General features: G+C 36.2%; 1 protein-coding gene across 1 annotated transcript in view; it reads right to left on the bottom strand.

The window, feature by feature from the left end:
• Window positions 1–19,912, bottom strand: part of tspan4b (tetraspanin 4b) — a 45,109-nt gene that overhangs the window by 16,647 nt on the left and 8,550 nt on the right. The window contains exons 2-4 of the mRNA XM_061973797.1: window positions 11,726–11,795; window positions 11,450–11,641; window positions 5,868–5,942 (exon numbers count right to left, since the gene is read on the bottom strand). Coding sequence (XP_061829781.1) covers window positions 5,868–5,942; window positions 11,450–11,641; window positions 11,726–11,794 — 336 coding nt within the window. The 5' untranslated portion in view covers window position 11,795. The remainder of the gene's footprint in view (window positions 1–5,867; window positions 5,943–11,449; window positions 11,642–11,725; window positions 11,796–19,912) is intronic.

The raw sequence follows: 19,912 nt of genomic DNA on the forward strand, positions 1-19,912 counted from the left end.
AACATCATCCCTAGTCCTGTTAAATATTATATTTGGTTCTGCCACACTAGCCCTGCCGGAGAGGAAGGTACACTTCCTCTGTGGGCTTTCACGTGTATTCACATAAATACGTCACTATTTCCTCTCTAAAAAATCCCATAATAAAGATTTCCAGGAAGTCATAAGCAAAAATAAATCTGTACTGTGCAAGTGAGCACTTATATACAGTGCATCCGGAATATATTCACAGCGCTTCACATTTTCCCACATTTGTGTTATGTTACTGCCTTATTCCAAAATGGGATACATTAATTTTTGTCCTCAAAATTTTACATAATGACAATGTGAAAAGGTTTAGTTTATTTTTTTTTTTTTGCAAATTTACTAAAACAAAAAAAATGACATGTACATAAGTATTCACAGCCTTTGCTTATTACTTTGTTGATGCACCTTTAACAGCAATTACAGCCTCAGGTATTTTTGAATATGATGCCACCAGCTTGGCACACCTATCTTTGGCCAGTTTCGCCCATGCCTATTTCTCCTTTTCTCTTTGCAGCACCCATCATGCATTGTAATGAATTTAAATTGGTGTACTATGGAATGTTTCATGGTGCTTGGACCTTTTTTTTTTTCATTTATAATATCCACAAAGTTCAGTAAGAAAGTTGTGTTATGTGCAGTGTTGGGACTAACGCGTTACTTTGTAACGCGTTACTGTAACGCCGTTAGTTTCGGCGGTAACTAGTAATCTAACGCGTTATTTTTTTATATTCAGTAACTCAGTTACCGTTACTACATGATGCGTTACTGCGTTATTTTACGTTACTTTTTATGTAGTATAAAGTGTGTTTTATCGGAGCGCTGCTTGTGTCATCGTTCTGATTCTTCTTGTGTCACAAGCCGGAGAAGAGAGAGAGACATATGCGCTCTGTGTGGGTGTGTCTGAGTGTGAGTGTGGGGAGCGAGGGGGGGGGGGGCGTGTCTGATCATGGCGGAGCCAGAAGTCGAGTTTGCTAACATGGAGATATTTTCACTACTTTTCTTTTGTCGAGCACAAAGAAAATAACATTTTAGTTAAATGTAAATTGTGCTTTGGATCAAAGATGCCATCTACTGCCCAAAACAGCAATTCAAATCTGCTGAAACAAGCTACCGTACATAGCAACATGCTTCGACGAAGCTAGTAAAGAGAGACAGAGACTCTGATGCCACTTCACCTCCACCACCACCACCATTCACCGCTGAAGGTACACACTCTGTCAATCAATGTTCCCTCTAATTGTTCATGTGTGAGCAAAGGCAAAAAGTCCCTGAGCATTGAGTGGAGTCCATGTGAGCAACTTTAGACGTGCACACTGTGGCTACACCAGCAGCACACCTGTCCCAAACCTCACTAAATAACAACTTACATCTCCATCCATCCATCCATTTTCTACCGCTTGTCCCTTTCGGGGTCGCTGGAGCCTATCTCAGCTGCATTCGGGCGGAAGGCAGGGTACACCCTGGACAAGTCCCCACCTCATCACAGGGCCAACACAGATAGACAGACAACATTCTCTTATTATTATAATCAAATGACAGCAGTCATTTCCATTTCTAATATAAGTGTTTAGGCCCACTTATAATGACAATAACAAAAAATATTGTTTTTCATGAACTGTGTACTTGTATTGTTTGTCTGGGTGGAGGTCCTGCTTTGGAAATCATTTGTACCCCTTTCAGACATTGCATTTAGTTCCCATTAAAACATTCACATGTTGCACAATGAGATGAAAGCAGGGGATCATGTGTACATTCCTGCAACTTCCTGTTTGTAAAAAATATATTTTTATTAGTATTTATTTAATATACTAACAGCATTTAATGATTAATATTTATAAATTAAGATTCCTAATAAATGACACTAGAATAAGCACACATTTGATTGGTAAATCATAGTGTAACGACCTGGAATGACACTTTATGTGTGGTGTTGGAGTTGTCCGACTTTTTGTGTGGCTGTAAACGCATCACTGGCTAAGTGCCATATGTGCAAGTGTTGGCGCACGTGAGAGAGCGAGCGGCTGCTGTTGATATAACAAAGTTGCTTTTGGTCTGGTTTGTACTGCAGAAAATGACCACTTTTGCTAGATATCATTTTTTTTACTAATGTTTTGGTGATGTGTTTATGGCCGACAGTAAAGAGTTTTGCTCAGTAAAGTGATGGATGGAATTCATGTCCTCAAAGCGTCTCGACAGACGTTACAATATTTGAACAATGATGACGAAAACGGTTTTCTCTGTCGTGTTTGTGTGTCGAAAATTGTTATGCGCTTATTTTTTTATTTGATTTTGTGCATGGCATAGATTTGCCGTGCGCAGAGGACGCTTGAGCAGTGCGCAATTGCACATGCGCGCTCCTGAGAGGGAACGTTGCTGTCAATTCTCTTATATACTCTTTCATTCTAGACTTCTAGAGTGTTTGATTATCACATCACTCTAAATGTATAGACTATAAAGTTCACAAACATAAAGAGGGATCCTAGTGGGCCAGGCCAATCTTTCCTTATCTCTAAACTAAAACTGGGGAAATGTGTAGAGTGTTCTGGGTTTCAGACATGATTTTGTATAAGAATTACTTGAGGAAGAAAATGCCTGGTTAGACTTTGTGTATGTAGTGTGTGCCTTTCTTGCTTTACATCTATGCTGTTATTATGCTGTTTGTTACTTATGTATGTTATGTTGCAGCTATTTAAAATAGTTTTGTCAATTTGTTCTGGCCAGAAACAAATTGGCCTTTGTAACATATCTTTGTCTTTGTGTGTTGTATGTAGACCACATGGCTTAGCAGAGTTGAGTGATGCAAATGCATGTCAAGTTGATCAACAGATTGTATTATTCTCCAGTGCAATAACAGTACTGAAATGAAGGCTAAAAGGCCATTAATTGGAGCTTTAAAAAAAGAAGAAAATAGAAGTAACTAAATAGTTACTTTTCACAGTAACGCATTACTTTTTGGTGTAAGTAACTGAGTTAGTAACTGAGTTACTTTTGAAATGAAGTAACTAGTAACTGTAACTAGTTACTGCTTTTCAGTAACTAACCCAACACTGGTTATGTGTGACCATGTGTGTTGACTTTTTGTGCGCCATGACTACACTGCAAAAACTGAAATCTAAGTAAGATGAAATATCTCAAATAAGGGTGATATTTGCTTATTTTCTGTCTGATAAGGTGATTCTTCTCGCTAAGCAGATTTCATGTTAGAGTGTTTTACTTGTTTTAAGTGTTTTGGTCCTAAATGATCTCAATAAGATATTACAGCTTGTTGCTGAGATTTGATGACCTATATTGAGTAAAACATGCTTGAAACTACAATATCAACTGTTGCAAAGCTGTGTCATCAACACTCACAAATATAAAACTACCTTTTTAAAGTAATAATTTCTTATTTCAAGCATGAAAAAAAAATCATGATTGACACAATTGTGTCTCATAATTAAAACAGATAACAGGCAAATGGACTTTGCTGTGTTATTTTCAATGAAACAATAGGAAATAGGTACTCATATAGTAGTACAGTTGGCACAGTACAGTAAACTGACAGTTAATATTTAAACATTTAACATTTCAAACAATTTTGAACAGAAATAGTTCATGCATTCAGATAAATTCCTCAAAATGACAATTAAAAACATTTTGGCTGTATATATGCGCACTAATTGACTGAAAGAGCACGCACTTGGCGCGATGATGTCATGTTATCGATGGAAAAATGCATTTTTAGACAATATGATTTGCCTGAGCGGCGAGGAGACCCCGAGAGTAACAAGCGGTTGCCTTGTTGCCTTTCCATTAAGAACAATAAATTAGTTTTTGGTATAAGTTTGCTGGTTTCAAGAAATGTAATGCATTATGTCAAGATAATGGCACTAGCATTTACTTCATTTAAGAATATTTTTCAACATATTGAGCAAAAAGGTCTCTTTTTTTTTCTACCAAGAAAAGTGCACTTATTAGTGAGAATATTCTTATCTTAAGGTATTTTTGGGTTCATTGAAGTTAGCTAATTAGGGACCGAATGTCCCTTTGGGACAGAGGACCCTATTGTATTTTGTGCGTTTTATTCTTTACTATTATTATTCCGCCGCCTCTTAGAGCTGTAATTTGACCCCCTTAACATGCTTCAAAAGTCACCATATTGGACACACACATCAGGACTGGCAAAAATTGCCATCTGATAAAAAAACCAAACCACAAAACTCAAAATTGCGCTCTAGCGCACCCTAGGAAAAAACACAGACAAAACGACTTGCAACTTCCGGTAGGAATGTCGTAGTGACATGAAACAAAAACCTCTATGTAGGTCTGACTTACACCTAGATTTCATTCTTCAGCAAAAATCAACAGGAAGTTGGCAATTCCCCCTTCAAAACAAAAACTTAGTAAAAACAGTCACTTTTGCCTCTTTCAGCTGTAATTTGACCCCTTTAACATGCTTCAAAACTCACCAAACTGGACACACACATCAGGACTGGCAAAAATTGCGATCTAATAAAAAAACCCAACCCCAAAACTCAAAATTGCGCTCTAGCGCCCCCTAGGAAGAACACACAGACACAACTGCTCCTAGAAAGAAAACTCAGACAAAACTGCCTCTAACTTCCAGTAGGAATGTCTTAGAGACATGAAAGAAAAACCTCTATGTAGGTCTCACTTAAACCTACATTTCATATATTAACAACCCCCAGAAAAAAAAATCAACAGGAAGTTTGCAATTCCCCCTTCAAAACAAAAGTTTTGTAAAAACCGGTCACCTTTTTTCAAACTTTATCTCCTCTGAGCGCGTTTGTCGTGTCGGCTTCAAACTAGCACAGGAAAGAGATTGAACCCTTCTGATTAAACGTTGACCAAAGAGTTTTAATTACTGCTCCGGTTTGGATTTTATGTGCCGTCAAATTCGGTCCCGTCCATCGCTGCTTGCAGCTTTAATTTTACTTGTTTTAGCCAAATTTTCTGGTTCTATTGGCAGATAATTTTGCTTAGTTCAAATAAAATACCCCTCATTTTTGTATTTTTTTTCTTGTTTTTGAACACTGACTTTTTGCAGTGTAGGGAAGGTTGTTTGATTGGGTCATACAGATAAATGCCGTGCTGATTTCATTTAAATGCACGACTCATGATCATTGACCTGAATTACTCACATTGTCCATAAGATAGTGGCAAAGTTGCAGCAACAAGATCATCATATATTTAACATTTATTTGACAACACCCCACAGATTCATTATTAAACTCATGACGTTTCGCCGGCCAAACTGCGGATGCCGGTGCACCACACTTAGCACGCAAGCCATAGTTTGGACACCCCTGGTTTACAGTATGAAAAATTAAAACGTTTTTTGGGGCCTTTTTATGGGTTAAATTCCTATACCACTGGCGTGTGTAGATAGTGAGTTTTAGAATAATTGTTTCTAAATTATCACAAAAGCTTTGTATTACATTGAGTTCCTGGCAGGGAGACGGGAGCTGTCTTTGGGGTCTACCAGGAGGAAGGCTCGTAAAACTCCACTGGGACTCCAAAGCGGACAGATGGCAGGATCTTCCCAACTTCCAGACTAACTCTTTTTGAAGTATTTTACGAACTCTCTTTGAACTATTTTATGGAACTCTCTTTGAACTGTTTTATTGAACTCTCTTTGAACTATTTTATGGAACTCTTCTTGAACTATTTTACGACCTCTTCTTTTGAACTGTTCAGTAACCAAAGGCAACGCTGTTTACGACCCACTTCCCTCTGGAAGCAGCTGTGGTCAGGTGGGGGGAGAAAGTCAAATAAAGAAGGAGTGCAATCTTGTGTCTTGTTTAATAGATGTCATCAGTGTTTGAACCTGACAGTGAGCTTACCTGATCACGAAAGATGTGTATGACCAGAACGAGAGCAGCTTCTGTCAAGACGAGGAGCAACAGGATCACAAAGAACTGCGAAGAGGGAGGAAGATAGTTGTAAGCTTATTTAAAAAAAATTTAATGTAATTTTTCTAAGACACAGGTGTCAAACTCAAAAGCCCAGGGGCCAGACATGGTCTGCCACTTTATTCTATGTGGCCAATAAATAATAGGCATCAATCATTTATTAATCTTTCTTAGTAAACACACTAATTTGTTAAGATTGTGACAGAAAAATTTAATGAGCTCCTACAATTTAAACAATTTAAATTTAAACTTAAAGGGAAACAGCACTTTAAAAAAAAAAAGTTTGCCTATCGTTCACAATAAATATGAGAGACAAGAACACACGTTTTTTTCCGGATTTTATAGATGATAAAAACCGCTTGGAAAATGCGGCTGATGAGAGCAAAGCCCTCTAGAACAACTTCAAAACCCTTCATCAACGTTTTATATACACACACTGCAAGTCTATATATATAATGTAGTAACAGACACCTTCAAAACAATGTGTAATATGTACAATATACACACTGCAAGTCTATATATAATGTAGTAACAGACACCTTCATAACAATGTGTAATATGTACAATATACACACTGCAAGTCTATGTATAATGTAGTAACAGACACCTTCATAACAATATGTAATATGTACAATATACACACTGCAAGTATATGTATAATGTAGTAACAGACACCTTCATAACAATATGTAATATGTACAATATACACACTGCAAGTCTATATATAATGTAGTAACAGACACCTTCATAACAATATGTAATATGTACAATATACACACTGCAAGTCTATATATAATGTAGTAACAGACACCTTCATAACAATGTGTAATATGTACAATATACACACTGCAAGTATATATATAATGTAGTAACATACACCTTCATAACAATATGTAATATGTACAATATACACACTGCAAGTATATATATAATGTAGTAACAGACACCTTCATAACAATATGTAATATGTACAATATACACACTGCAAGTCTATATATAATGTAGTAACAGACACCTTCATAACAATATGTAATATGTACAATATACACACTGCAAGTATATATATAATGTAGTAACAGACACCTTCATAACAATATGTAATATGTACAATATACACACTGCAAGTATATATATAATGTAGTAACATACACCTTCATAACAATATGTAATATGTACAATATACACACTGCAAGTATATATATAATGTAGTAACAGACACCTTCATAACAATATGTAATATGTACAATATACACACTGCAAGTATATATATAATGTAGTAACAAACACCTTTATAACAATATGTAATATGTACAATATACACACTGCAAGTATATATATAATGTAGTAACAGACACCTTCATAACAATATGTAATATGTACAATATACACACTGCAAGTATATATATAATGTAGTAACAAACACCTTTATAACAATATGTAATATGTACAATATACACACTGCAAGTCTATATATAATGTAGTAACAGACACCTTCATAACAATATGTAATATGTACAATATACACACTGCAAGTATATATATAATGTAGTAACATACACCTTCATAACAATATGTAATATGTACAATATACACACTGCAAGTCTATATATAATGTAGTAACAGACACCTTCATAACAATATGTAATATGTACAATATACACACTGCAAGTATATATATATATAATGTAGTAACAGACACCTTCATAACAATATGTAATATGTACAATATACACACTGCAAGTATATATATAATGTAGTAACATACACCTTCATAACAATATGTAATATGTACAATATACACACTGCAAGTATATATATAATGTAGTAACAGACACCTTCATAACAATATGTAATATGTACAATATACACACTGCAAGTATATATATAATGTAGTAACATACACCTTCATAACAATATGTAATATGTACAATATACACACTGCAAGTATATATATAATGTAGTAACATACACCTTCATAACAATATGTAATATGTACAATATACACACTGCAAGTATATATATAATGTAGTAACAGACACCTTCATAACAATATGTAATATGTACAATATACACACTGCAAGTATATATATAATGTAGTAACATACACCTTCATAACAATATGTAATATGTACAATATTTACCGTATTTTGGTCATTTAAATTCTTGCCGGAACTGATTACTCGGCGCATTTGTTTCCGTCCATAGCATCGCACGTCCGACTTCTGGCAACAAGTGTGTTTCTACTTCCGGAAAAAAAGGCGTGTTTGCCTTCTAATCATGACAGATTCGGTAACAAACAACAAACACGACTATTTATCTATGAGATGACTTATCTTTTTGAAGCTGAATATACAGAGGATGAACTGTTGCTTCTAGAAGCGAGTACAAAGGAAGAGTAAGACGTTGGAGCAGACGGGAGCCGAGTGTCATGATCCGTGGTACGGATCATGTTTTTGTTATGTTCTGTTAGTTTTGGACTCCATAGTTCCTGTTTTTGTGCACCCTTGTTTGTTTTAGTTACCATGGCAACTTATTAGTTTCACCTGCCTCTGGTGTTCGGGACACGCACCTGCTCTAATCAAGAGACCATTATTTAAGCCTGTCTTTGCCAGTCAGTAGTCCTGGCGTCATTGCTTGTTTCATGCAATACCATAGTTCATGCTGTTTGTTTACTTCATGCCTTGCAAAGTAAGTCTTAGTTATTTCATGCCACAGTTTCATGAGGTCCATGTCTATAGTTTCATGTCCTAAGTTTTTGCCTTAGCTTCCGCGTGCGATAGGCACGCTTACCTTCGGGTTGTTTTCCGTTTTGTACCTCGTTGAGTGTTAGTTGGAATTAAATCATGTTTTTACCCGCACGCCTTGTCCAGAGTAGTTCGTTTGCATCCCGGGGAAACAAACCTCGCAGTAAGCTGTGACCCCCTCGTCGGGACACCGAGAGAGGGAGGTTGGCATGACTCGAAGCTGCAAAATGTGGAACTTGAAGCCAAGCTATTCGACATAAATGGAGTGATTACCCAAATAAACCGGAAAAAATGTCCCCGGCCAGCTGGACCAAATGGCCAACTGTCCATCGAGTGGGTCAAACTTTAATATTGATCATGATACACGCAGCATGTCATGAGTGTTAGTACAACTACAGTACATACACTGTCTGGCTAGCTGTGTACAAACAAAAAATGAAGCGTGTGCTAATATTTTACAGAAACTGTAATATGATTGTTCATGCTTTTCAGTCAGTACAGATTGGTGTCATATCGCATTGTGTTGTGCATTACAAACTCAAACACGTTTCGTGTTGTTGTACAAGCGATCTTATCTCTTGCCGTAGTTAGCTTTTACGGCTAATACCGAAGCACGCCGATGCGTTACTTCCATAGAAAACGAGTTCCTCAGTGTTTGCTCTTACAATAACAATGTTGCTACAGCTTGGTTATTATACAGGTTACCGAACGTAAATTAAGTATTGCTGACTGTTTTTCATGCATGTTTTAAATGATTTAGAGGTAGAATTGGTTGATTGATTTTTACATGTTAGAATGCAAAAAAAAAAAATATATATATAATTTTGTCTTCTTGTCTCTCATAAAGATTGTGAACGATCGGCAGAAATCCCAAAAAAGTGCAGTTTCCCTTTTAAATAAAATCAGATCATGCAGAATTCATTATACTAACATCATTCAAACATTTTTTTGTAAAAATAAATAGTTAAATATCTGCTTGTCACCCTGACTTATGATTTCACAGCAGGTTATCCATCAATTTGTACGTAAAATAAATTAATAATAATAATAATAATAATAATAATAATATTAATAATAATAGAGTTTATTTGTAAAAAGCACTTTACATTGAGTAAACAACCTCAAAGTGCTACAGTGTATAATAAATAAATAAAAAAATAAAAAAATAAAAAAATAAAAAACTAGAACAGCCAAATAGTTAAAACTAGTATGCATATACCGTATTTTTCGGACTATAAGTCGCAGTTTTTTTTCATGGTTTGGCCGGGGGGTGCGACTTATACTCAGGAGCGACTTATGTGTGAAATTATTAACACATTAGCGTAAAATATCAAATAATATTATTTATCTCATTCACGTAAGAGACTAGACGTATAAGATTTCATGGGATTTAGCGATTAGGAGTGACAGATTGTTTGGTAAACGTATAGCATGTTCTATATGTTATAGTTATTTGAATGACTCTTACCATAATATGCTACGTTAACATACCAGTTGGTTATTTATGCCTCATATAACGTACACTTATTCAGCCTGTTGTTCACTATTCTTGATTTATTTTAAATTGCCTTTCAAATGTCTATTCTTGGTGTTGGCTTTTATCAAATAAATTTCCCCCAAAAAATGCGACTTATACTCATACTTGCCAACCTTGAGACCTCCAATTTCGGGAGGTGGGGGGCGTGGTCGTGGGTGGGACGGGGGCGTGGTTGAGGGCGGGGGCGTGGTTAAGAGGGGAGGAGTATATTGACAGCATACATATACATACATATATATACATATATATATATGTATATGTATATACACACACACACACATATACATATATATATATATATATATATATATATACATACACATCCTGAAAGTATGCAAACAAAACTGTTTTTAGATAATTGATACTTCAAACTTGTATAAATAAATCTTAAGGAATATAAATGTAATGAATAAAATGCTAAAGTTGTTGATAAACAAGTAATTATTTTAATAATTAAATATGGTCATTTTAAATGAATTATTATGATCATTTAAAATTAATGATTTCAAATATGTTTATTTTAATGTATAATTCTATGGCTGGATGTAATAAGGAGTCAGAAAAAATAAATAAAAATACAATTAATTTTGATGTTTTTAGCAAAATATAGTAGTTTTTATTTTTTTTATTTTATTTTTTTTAAATGAATAAATATATTTATTTTTAGGTAAGATAAACATAATAATACAATGTATCTCTATTCTGGATGATTTAGTTCTTGTCACCCTGTTGTCATAAAGAAAAGGCTGTCCTCACTCAGGTCCGCATGGAGCTGGAGGGGGCGTGACCTCCAGCTCCGGCTGAAAATCGGGAGATTTTCGGGAGAATAATTGTCCCGGGAGGTTTTCGGGAGAGGCGCTGAATTTCAGGAGTCTCCCGGAAAATTCGGGAGGGTTGGCAAGTATGCTTGTACTCCAGTGCGACTTATACTCCGAAAAATACGGTACCTAAAAAAAAAGGCTTTTTAAAAAAAAAAGGGTTTTTAAGCCTTTTTTAAAAGCATTCACAGTCTGTGGTGCCCTCAGGTGGTCAGGGAGAGAAATTAACACTTGGCAATTGTGTATTAATATCGTGATGCGATTTCACGTTAGAATTCATATATATTCGCTGTTACAAGCATACCTCTGCACAACTGCCACGTGGCCCTCAGTGAAAAGAAGTTTGAGAGCCCAGTTGTAAGTAAATGACAGACTTTCTTTGACTAAGAATTTGATCATGTAAGGCCGTCCTACCATAAACAACAGGCAGCGCTGCTCCTTCAGGGCTCCCAGACAGCCCAGGAAGCCAGTTACCATGGTGATCCCGCCAGCGACCAGCAGCAGATTGGCTGCCGAGAGGGATGGGAAGGAGAGCGGAAGAGAGGAAAACTCTGCCTGGGTGAAGGACAGCCAAACTCCAACGCCAAACAACCCGCATCCGCCCAACTATTCAGCAGATGTGACATTCAAAGGCATCGTTAGAATGTATGTTTTATTGAAATGTCACTTGGTAAAATCACAAATACTCACCCAGAAGATGAGGTTAAACACAAACATCACGTATTTGACGCAGCACAAACATTTGCAGGATACCGACATCCTGCAGAGACAAAATAGGGAGAGATATGACATAAGGCGGGGTCATTTTCATTTGCACTCCCAGCAGGCACAAGACATTGAAACAACGTTGAGAACTTGTTGAATTAGGTCCTGACGTTGAGCTACTCAAACATAACGTTGGAACAACATACTTTTTGTTTCATCAATGTCAGCTTGTGGCGTTGATTTGACCATTGAAATATGGTCATTTCCCAACCAATATTCTACAACTAAGGGTGTAACGGTACACAAAAATTTCGGCTCGGTACGTACCTCGGTTTAGAGGTCACGGTTCGGTATAGTAAGAAAACAAAATATAAATTTTTTGGTTATTTATTTACCAAATTTGTAAACAATGGCTTTATCCTTTTAACATTGGGAACACTATAATAATTCTGCCCACGTTAATCAACATTAAACTGCCTCAAGTTGTTGCTCAGATTAAATAAAATGACAAAACCTTTCTTCTACATATGCAACATTAAACAGTTTCAAGTCAACTCATCACGCTTAATTTATTACAGCATTTGGGAAGCCTGTAGTTGATTTTTATTATTATGTTATATTTTTATCAACATGTGACAGCAGGGACCCTGCCATTCAAAACTAGGCTGCTGCATTACTAATGATTAATGTAACTATAGCTGAAAAAATAGTACGATAGCAATAGGAGAGACTATTCATCCCTGAACACCATGGAGTTCATGTAGGCTTTAATGATGCACTTACATTACTATATCAACTATCAGAGACAGAAACTCTTCATTTAAAGGGGAACATTATCACAATTTCAGAAGGGTTAAAACCATTAAAAATCAGTTCCCAGTGGCTTATTTTATTTTTCGAAGTTTTTTTTCAAAATTTTACCCATCCCGCAATATCCCTAAAAAAAAGCTTCAAAGTGCCTGATTTTAACCATTATTATAAACACCCGTCCATTTTCCTGTGACGTCACATAGTGAAGCCAACTCAAACAAACATGGCGGATAGAACAGCAAGCTATAGCGACATTAGCTCGGATTCAGACTCGGATTTCAGGGGCTTAAGCGATTCAACAGATTACGCATGTATTGAAACGGATGGTTGTAGTGTGGAGGCAGGTAGCGAAAACGAAATTGAAGAAGAAACTGAAGCTATTGAGCCATATCGGTTTGAACCGTATGCAAGCGAAACCGACACGACAGCCAGCGACACGGGAGAAAGCGAGGACGAATTTGGCGATCGCCTTCTAACCAACGATTGGTATGTGTTTGTTTGGCATTAAAGGAAACTAACAACTATGAACTAGGTTTACAGCATATGAAATACATTTGGCAACAACATGCACTTTGAGAGTGCAGACAGCCCAATTTTCGTCAATTAATATATTCTGTAGACATACCCTCATGTCAGCAGGCCAGGGAAGCTAGGGTCGATATTCTTCTCTGGATCATCTTCAGTGGCATAAGGGACGGTGTGAGCCAAGACATCCAGGGGGTTTAGCTCGCTCGTCTGCGGGAACAAACTTCCGCCATTGCTTGCCGTGCTACCGAGATCCTTTGTCCCTGAATTGCTCACACACTCCGGCAGATTCAATGGGGGTCTGGCGGCAGATTTCTTTGACTTTATCGTTGGAAATGCATCTGCTTTGAGTGTCGCAGGATATCCACACATTCTTGCCATCTCTGTCGTAGCATAGCTTTCGTCGGTAAAGTGTGCGGAACAAACGTCCAATTTCTTGCCACTTTCGCATCTTTGGGCCACTGGTGCAACTTGAATCCGTCCCTGTTCGTGTTGTTACACCCTCCGACAACACACCGACGAGGCATGATGTCTCCGAGGTACGGAAAACAGTCGAAAAAAAGGAAAATAACAGAGCTGATTTGACTCTGTGTTTGAGAAAATGGCGGATTGCTTCCCGATGTGACGTCATCGCTCCGAGAGCGAATACTAGAAAGGCGTTTAATTCGCCAAAATTCACCCATTTAGAGTTCGGAAATCGGTTAAAAAAATATATGGTCTTTTTTCTGCAACATCAAGGTATATATTGACGCTTACATAGGTCTGGTGATAATGTTCCCCTTAAACATAATGTCCTTTTATTGCTGCTTCAACACAGCTCAATCAACACAGAAAAAGGTCAAGTGAAATAACAGACAGACAGGGCTTTGCTGTCCGTAACACACACACACACACCGCAAAATGAGCTAACGTTACGCTAAAAGCTAATTAGCCTTCACCTCAAGCCAGGACTGCGAGCGAGCCGAGCTGCCGTTTGCTTCTAGAAGGTCAACAGGCTCATAGTGATGTTACTAGTAGTTGACTGGGAGGTGTTTATTATCATTTGGGGAGAGTCCGCTGCCTGATGCTTACCTGCTAAACCCTAAGCACTGACTACATGCGCTCTGAATACGCACTGCTGATTGGCTGTTACCGCTCTGTGTGTAACCAATCAGATGGTTGTGTGGGTGGGACAATGCTGGGTGCTGTGTAGAGGACTGACAGAAACCGAGGCAGAACGAAGCAGAGCAGCTTGTTTAGACTTTAGCTTAGGCGACTACTTAATATGTCCGTGTGGAAACTCGTTCGGTACACCTCCTAACCGAACCGAAATCCCCGTACCGAAACTGTTCAATACAAATACACGTACCGTTACACCCCTAACTACAACACAAATACAACGTTGAAAGAACATGGTTTATGACGTTTCATCAATGTCAGGTTCTGACGTTGATTTGACCATTGAAACATGGTCAATTCCAAACCAATATTCTACAACACAAATCCAACGTTGAAACAACCTGCTTTTTGACGACGTTTAATCAATGTCAGGTTCTGACGTTTCTGACGTTTACCATGAATTGATTAACGTGGACCCTGACTTAAACAAGTTAAAAAATGTATTGGGGTGTTACCATTTAGTGGTCAATTGTACGGAATATGTACTGTACTGTGCAATCTACTAATAAAAGTTTCAATCAATCAATCAATCAATCAATCAATTTGACCATTGAAATATGGTCAATATTCTACAACACAAATACAATGTTTCAACAACTTGCTTTTTGACGACGTTTAATCAATGTCAGGTTCCAAAGTTGATCTGACCATTGAATTTTGGTCATTTCCCAACCAATATTCTACAACACAAATCCAACGTTGAAACAACATGCTTTTTGACAACGTTTCATCAATGTCAGGTTCTGACGCTGATTTGACCATTGAAACATGGTCAATTCCAAACCAATATTCTACAACACAAATACAACGTTGAAACAACCTGCTTTTTGGCGACGTTTAATCAATGTCAGGTTCTGACGTTTCTGACGTTTACCATGAATTGATTAACGTGGACTTAAACAAGTTGAAAAACTTATTCGGGTGTTACCATTTAGTGGTCAATTGTACGGAATATGTACTGTACTGTGCAATCTATTAATAAAAGTTTCAATCAATCAATCAATTTGACCATTGAAATATGATCAATATTGTACAACAAACATATAACGTTGAAACAACATGCTTTTTGGCGACGTTTAATCAATGTCAGGTTCTGACGTTGATTTGACCATTGAAACATGGTCATTTCCAAAACAAATGTGTATACATATGTAAATGTATTCAGTTATAAACATTCATTCACTTTCTTCTTTCCTTCATGGATCTAAACTTTACCGCTGCTGGTAGTTTTTTCTATGTTTTTATTGAATAAGTATTTATTTCAGTATAAAAGTGTAAAAAGTGTTTTGCTTGGGTCATGAAATGATGATAATGGTGTGCCAGGGCATACATACATTTTATATTTAACGCTTAAATCTCTGGAGTCTACATCAACTTCACATCCATCCCTCATTTCAAAATGTTTTAATTTTTTTTTTATGTTTTTTTTTTTTTTTTTTGTTTTCCGCCCTAAACTATGTTTTTAATGGCAAACACACAAAATATGCAAAATCTTCCACCAAAAATATTTTTCTTAGTGGAATATTTGATGTGAAGTAATGGGAACCTTGGATAGGTCAATAATTCATAATAACATTGATTTTGATTCAATATTATGTTTTGAGCAATGACAGTTTGAAAAAAAAAAAAAAACAGCTTTGTTTTAATTAGTCAACATTGCAACTTTTTCTAAATTACATTTAACCTTTAAGCTTTTTTATTTCACTTTTGTTTATTTTAATAGTATTTTTAGAATGTGCCGTGAGCCTTTAAAACATTAGCTGTGGGCCGCAAATGGCCTCCGGGGCACACTTTTGACACCCCTGCTATAGATAATAAAAAATTAAATCTGATAAATCTATGGATAAAAAGCAGAGCCTGGCGACGCATGCACGTTTATCATAACTCTCTCTCTCTCTCTGTCTCTGCCCCTCCCTCACCAATGCTGCTGCGCACACAATTTGTTTTGTTTTTAACCCCTTCTTAACCCTGAACATACATTGAAAATACACGCAACCCTAACTCAAAATGCCGGACATTCGAGGCATTTAAGAAACTCCGCCCGGACAGCCCCGCAAAAGATGGTCATGTCCAGGGAAAAGAGGACGTATGGTCAGTCTAACTAAGTGGCTTATTACCATTTTAGCTATTGTGACAAATATGTAACCTCCATAGCAATTTTAAGCCTAAAGTCTGACAGCGATATTTTCCTACCTTGTTTTTGAATGAATTCAGTGAACGAGAACATTTGAATCGAAATATTCGGTACCCTATTAAAATGTCAGAATTGTTAAAACGGGTCCAAAATGAAAAAAAAAAGGCTTTCAGAAATGAGTATAACTTGAGCTTAGCTCAAGTTAGCTGGCACATTTTAGGGAAGCCACTTCCTGGTTTGGTCACATGACTGTCACATGACAACCACTCCAGAGTGGTTCCTATAGTCACAGTGTACTATACTACACTTCTTTTTATGGTTTACTCTCATTTTCTTGAAAGGCTAATGTTTGTAGATTAGTTAAATGTAGGGATGTCCGATAATGGCTTTTTGCCGATATCCGATATTCCGATATTGACCAAACCCTTAATTACCGATACCGATATCAACTAGAGATGTCCCATAATATCGGCCTGCCGATAAATGCTTTAGAATGTAATATCGGAAATTATCGGTATCGTTTTTTTTTTAATCGGTATCGTTTTTTTATTTTTTATTTTTTTATTTTTTATTAAATCAACATAAAAAACACAAGATACACTTACAATTAGTGCACCAACCCAAAAAACCTCCCTCCCCCATTCACACTCATTCACACAAAAGGGTTGTTTCTTTCTGTTATTAATATTGTGGTTCCTACATTATATATCAATATATATCAATACAGTCTGCAAGGGATACAGTCCGTAAGCACACATGATTGTGCGTGCTGCTGGTCCACTAATAGTACTAACCTTTAACAGTTAATTTTACTCATCCATCCATCCATCCATTTTCTACCGCTTATTCCCTTCGGGGTCGCGGGGGGCGCTGGAGCCTATCTCAGCTACAATCGGGCGGAAGGCGGGGTACACCCTGGACAAGTCGCCACCTCGTCACAGGGCCAACACAGACAGACAACATTCACACTCACATTCACACACTCATTTTCATTCATTACTAGTTTCTATGTAACTGTTTTTATATTGTTTTACTTTCTTTTTTATTCAAGAAAATGTTTTTAATTTATTTATTTTATTTTATTTGTATTTATTTAAAAAAAAAAGGACCTTATCTTCACCATACCTGGTTATCCAAATTAGGCATAATAATGTGTTAATTCCACGACTGTATATATTGGTATTGGTTGATATCGGTATCGGTTGATATCGGTATCGGTAATTAAGGGTTTGGTCAATATCGGAATATCGGATATCGGCAAAAAGCCATTATCGGACATCCCTAATATCAACCGATACCGATATCAACCGATACCAATGCCTAATTTGGACAACCAGGTATGGTGAAGATAAGGTCCTTTAAAAAAAATAATAAAATAAAATAAGATAAATAAATGAAAAACATTTTCTTGAATAAAAAAGAAAGTAAAACAATATGAAAACAGTTACATAGAAACTAGTAATGAATGAAAATGAGTCAAATTAACTGTTAAAGGTTAGTACTATTAGTGGACCAGCAGCACGCACAATCATGTGTGCTTACGGACTGTATCCCTTGCAGACTGTATTGATATATATTGATATATAATGTAGGAACCACAATATTAATAACAGAAAGAAACAGCCCTTTTGTGTGAATGAGTGTGAAAATGGGGGAGGGAGTTTTTTTGGGTTGGTGCACTAATTGTAAGTCTATCTTGTGTTTTTTATGTTGATTTAATAAAAAATAAAAATAAAAACGATACTGATAATAATAAAAAAAAACGATACCGATATTTTCCGATATTACATTTTAAAGCATTTATCGGCCGATAATATCGGCAGGCCGATATTATCGGACATCTCTATTTTCAAGTTAGGGGAGAGCACAAACAAACAAAACATAACTTGACACATATATTCGTGGTGTCCTGATAAAACTTTTTCACTTCTGGTACGATACCTATATTGGTGCCTAGATTATTGGACGATATGGATTTTGAACCGATATATATCAGCAGGAATCATACATACGTACAAGAGATGTCCGATAATGGTTGTTTTGCCGATATCCAATATTCCGATATTGTCCAAGTCTTAATTACCGATACCGATATCAACCGATACCGATATATACAGTTGTGGAATTAACACATTATTATGCCTAATTTTGTTGTGATGCCCCGCTGGATGCATTAAACAATGTAACAAGGTTTTCCAAAATAAATCAACTCAAGTTATGGAAAAAAAAATAGGGATGTCGAATAATGGCTTTTTGCCGATATCCGATATTGTCCAACTCTTTAATTACTGATATCAACCGATACCGATATCAACCGATATCGATATATACAGTCGTGGAATTAACACATTATTATGCCTATTTGGACAACCAGGTGTGGTGAAGATAAGGTCCTTTTTTAAAAAATTAATAAAATAAGATAAATAAATTAAAACATTTTCTTGAATAAAAAAGAAAGTAAAACAATATAAAAACAGTTACACAGAAACTAGTAATTAATGAAAATGAGTAAAATTAAGTGTTAAAGGTTAGTACTATTAGTGGAGCAGCAGCACGCACAATCATGTGTGCTTACGGACTGTATCCCTTGCAGACTGTATTGATATATATTGATATATAATGTAGGAACCACAATATTAATAACAGAAAGAAACAACCCTTTTGTGTGAATGAGTGTAAATGGGGGAGGGAGTTTTTTTGGGTTGGTGCACTAATTGTAAGTGTATCTTGTGTTTTTTATGTTGATTTAATAAAAAAATAAAATAAAAAAACGATACCGATAATAAAATACCGATACCGATAATTTCCGATATTACATTTTAACGCATTTCGGACATCTCTATTTTCAAGTTGGGGGAGAGCACAAACAAACAAAACATAACTTGACACATATATTCGTGGTGTCCCGATAAAACTTTTTCACTTCTGGTACGATACCTATATTGGTGCCTAGATTATTGGACGATATGGATTTTGAACCGATATATCAGCAGGAATCATACATACTTACAAGAGATGTCCGATAATGGTTGTTTTGCCGATATCCAATATTCCGATATTGTCCAAGTCTTAATTACCGATACCGATATCAACCGATACCGATATATACAGTTGTGGAATTAACACATTATTAAGCCTAATTTTGTTGTGATGCCCCGCTGGATGCATTAAACAATGTAACAAGGTTTTCCAAAATAAATCAACTCAAGTTATGGAAAAAAATTAGGGATGTAGAATAATGGCTTTTTGGCGATATCCCGATATTGTCCAACTCTTTAATTACCGATATCAACCGATATCGATATATACAGTCGTGGAATTAACACATTATTATGCCTATTTGGACAACCAGGTATGGTGAAGATAAGGTCCTTTTTAAAAAAAAATTATAAAATAAGATAAATAAATTAAAAACATTTTCTTGAATAAAAAAGAAAGTAAAACAATATAAAAACAGTTACATAGAAACTAGTAATGAATGAAAATGAGTAAAATTAAGTGTTAAAGGTTAGTACTATTAGTGGACCAATCATGTGTGCTTACGG

The sequence above is a fragment of the Nerophis lumbriciformis genome, linkage group LG22 (genome assembly GCF_033978685.3).
Source record: "Nerophis lumbriciformis linkage group LG22, RoL_Nlum_v2.1, whole genome shotgun sequence".
In the NCBI taxonomy this organism is placed as follows: domain Eukaryota; kingdom Metazoa; phylum Chordata; class Actinopteri; order Syngnathiformes; family Syngnathidae; genus Nerophis; species Nerophis lumbriciformis.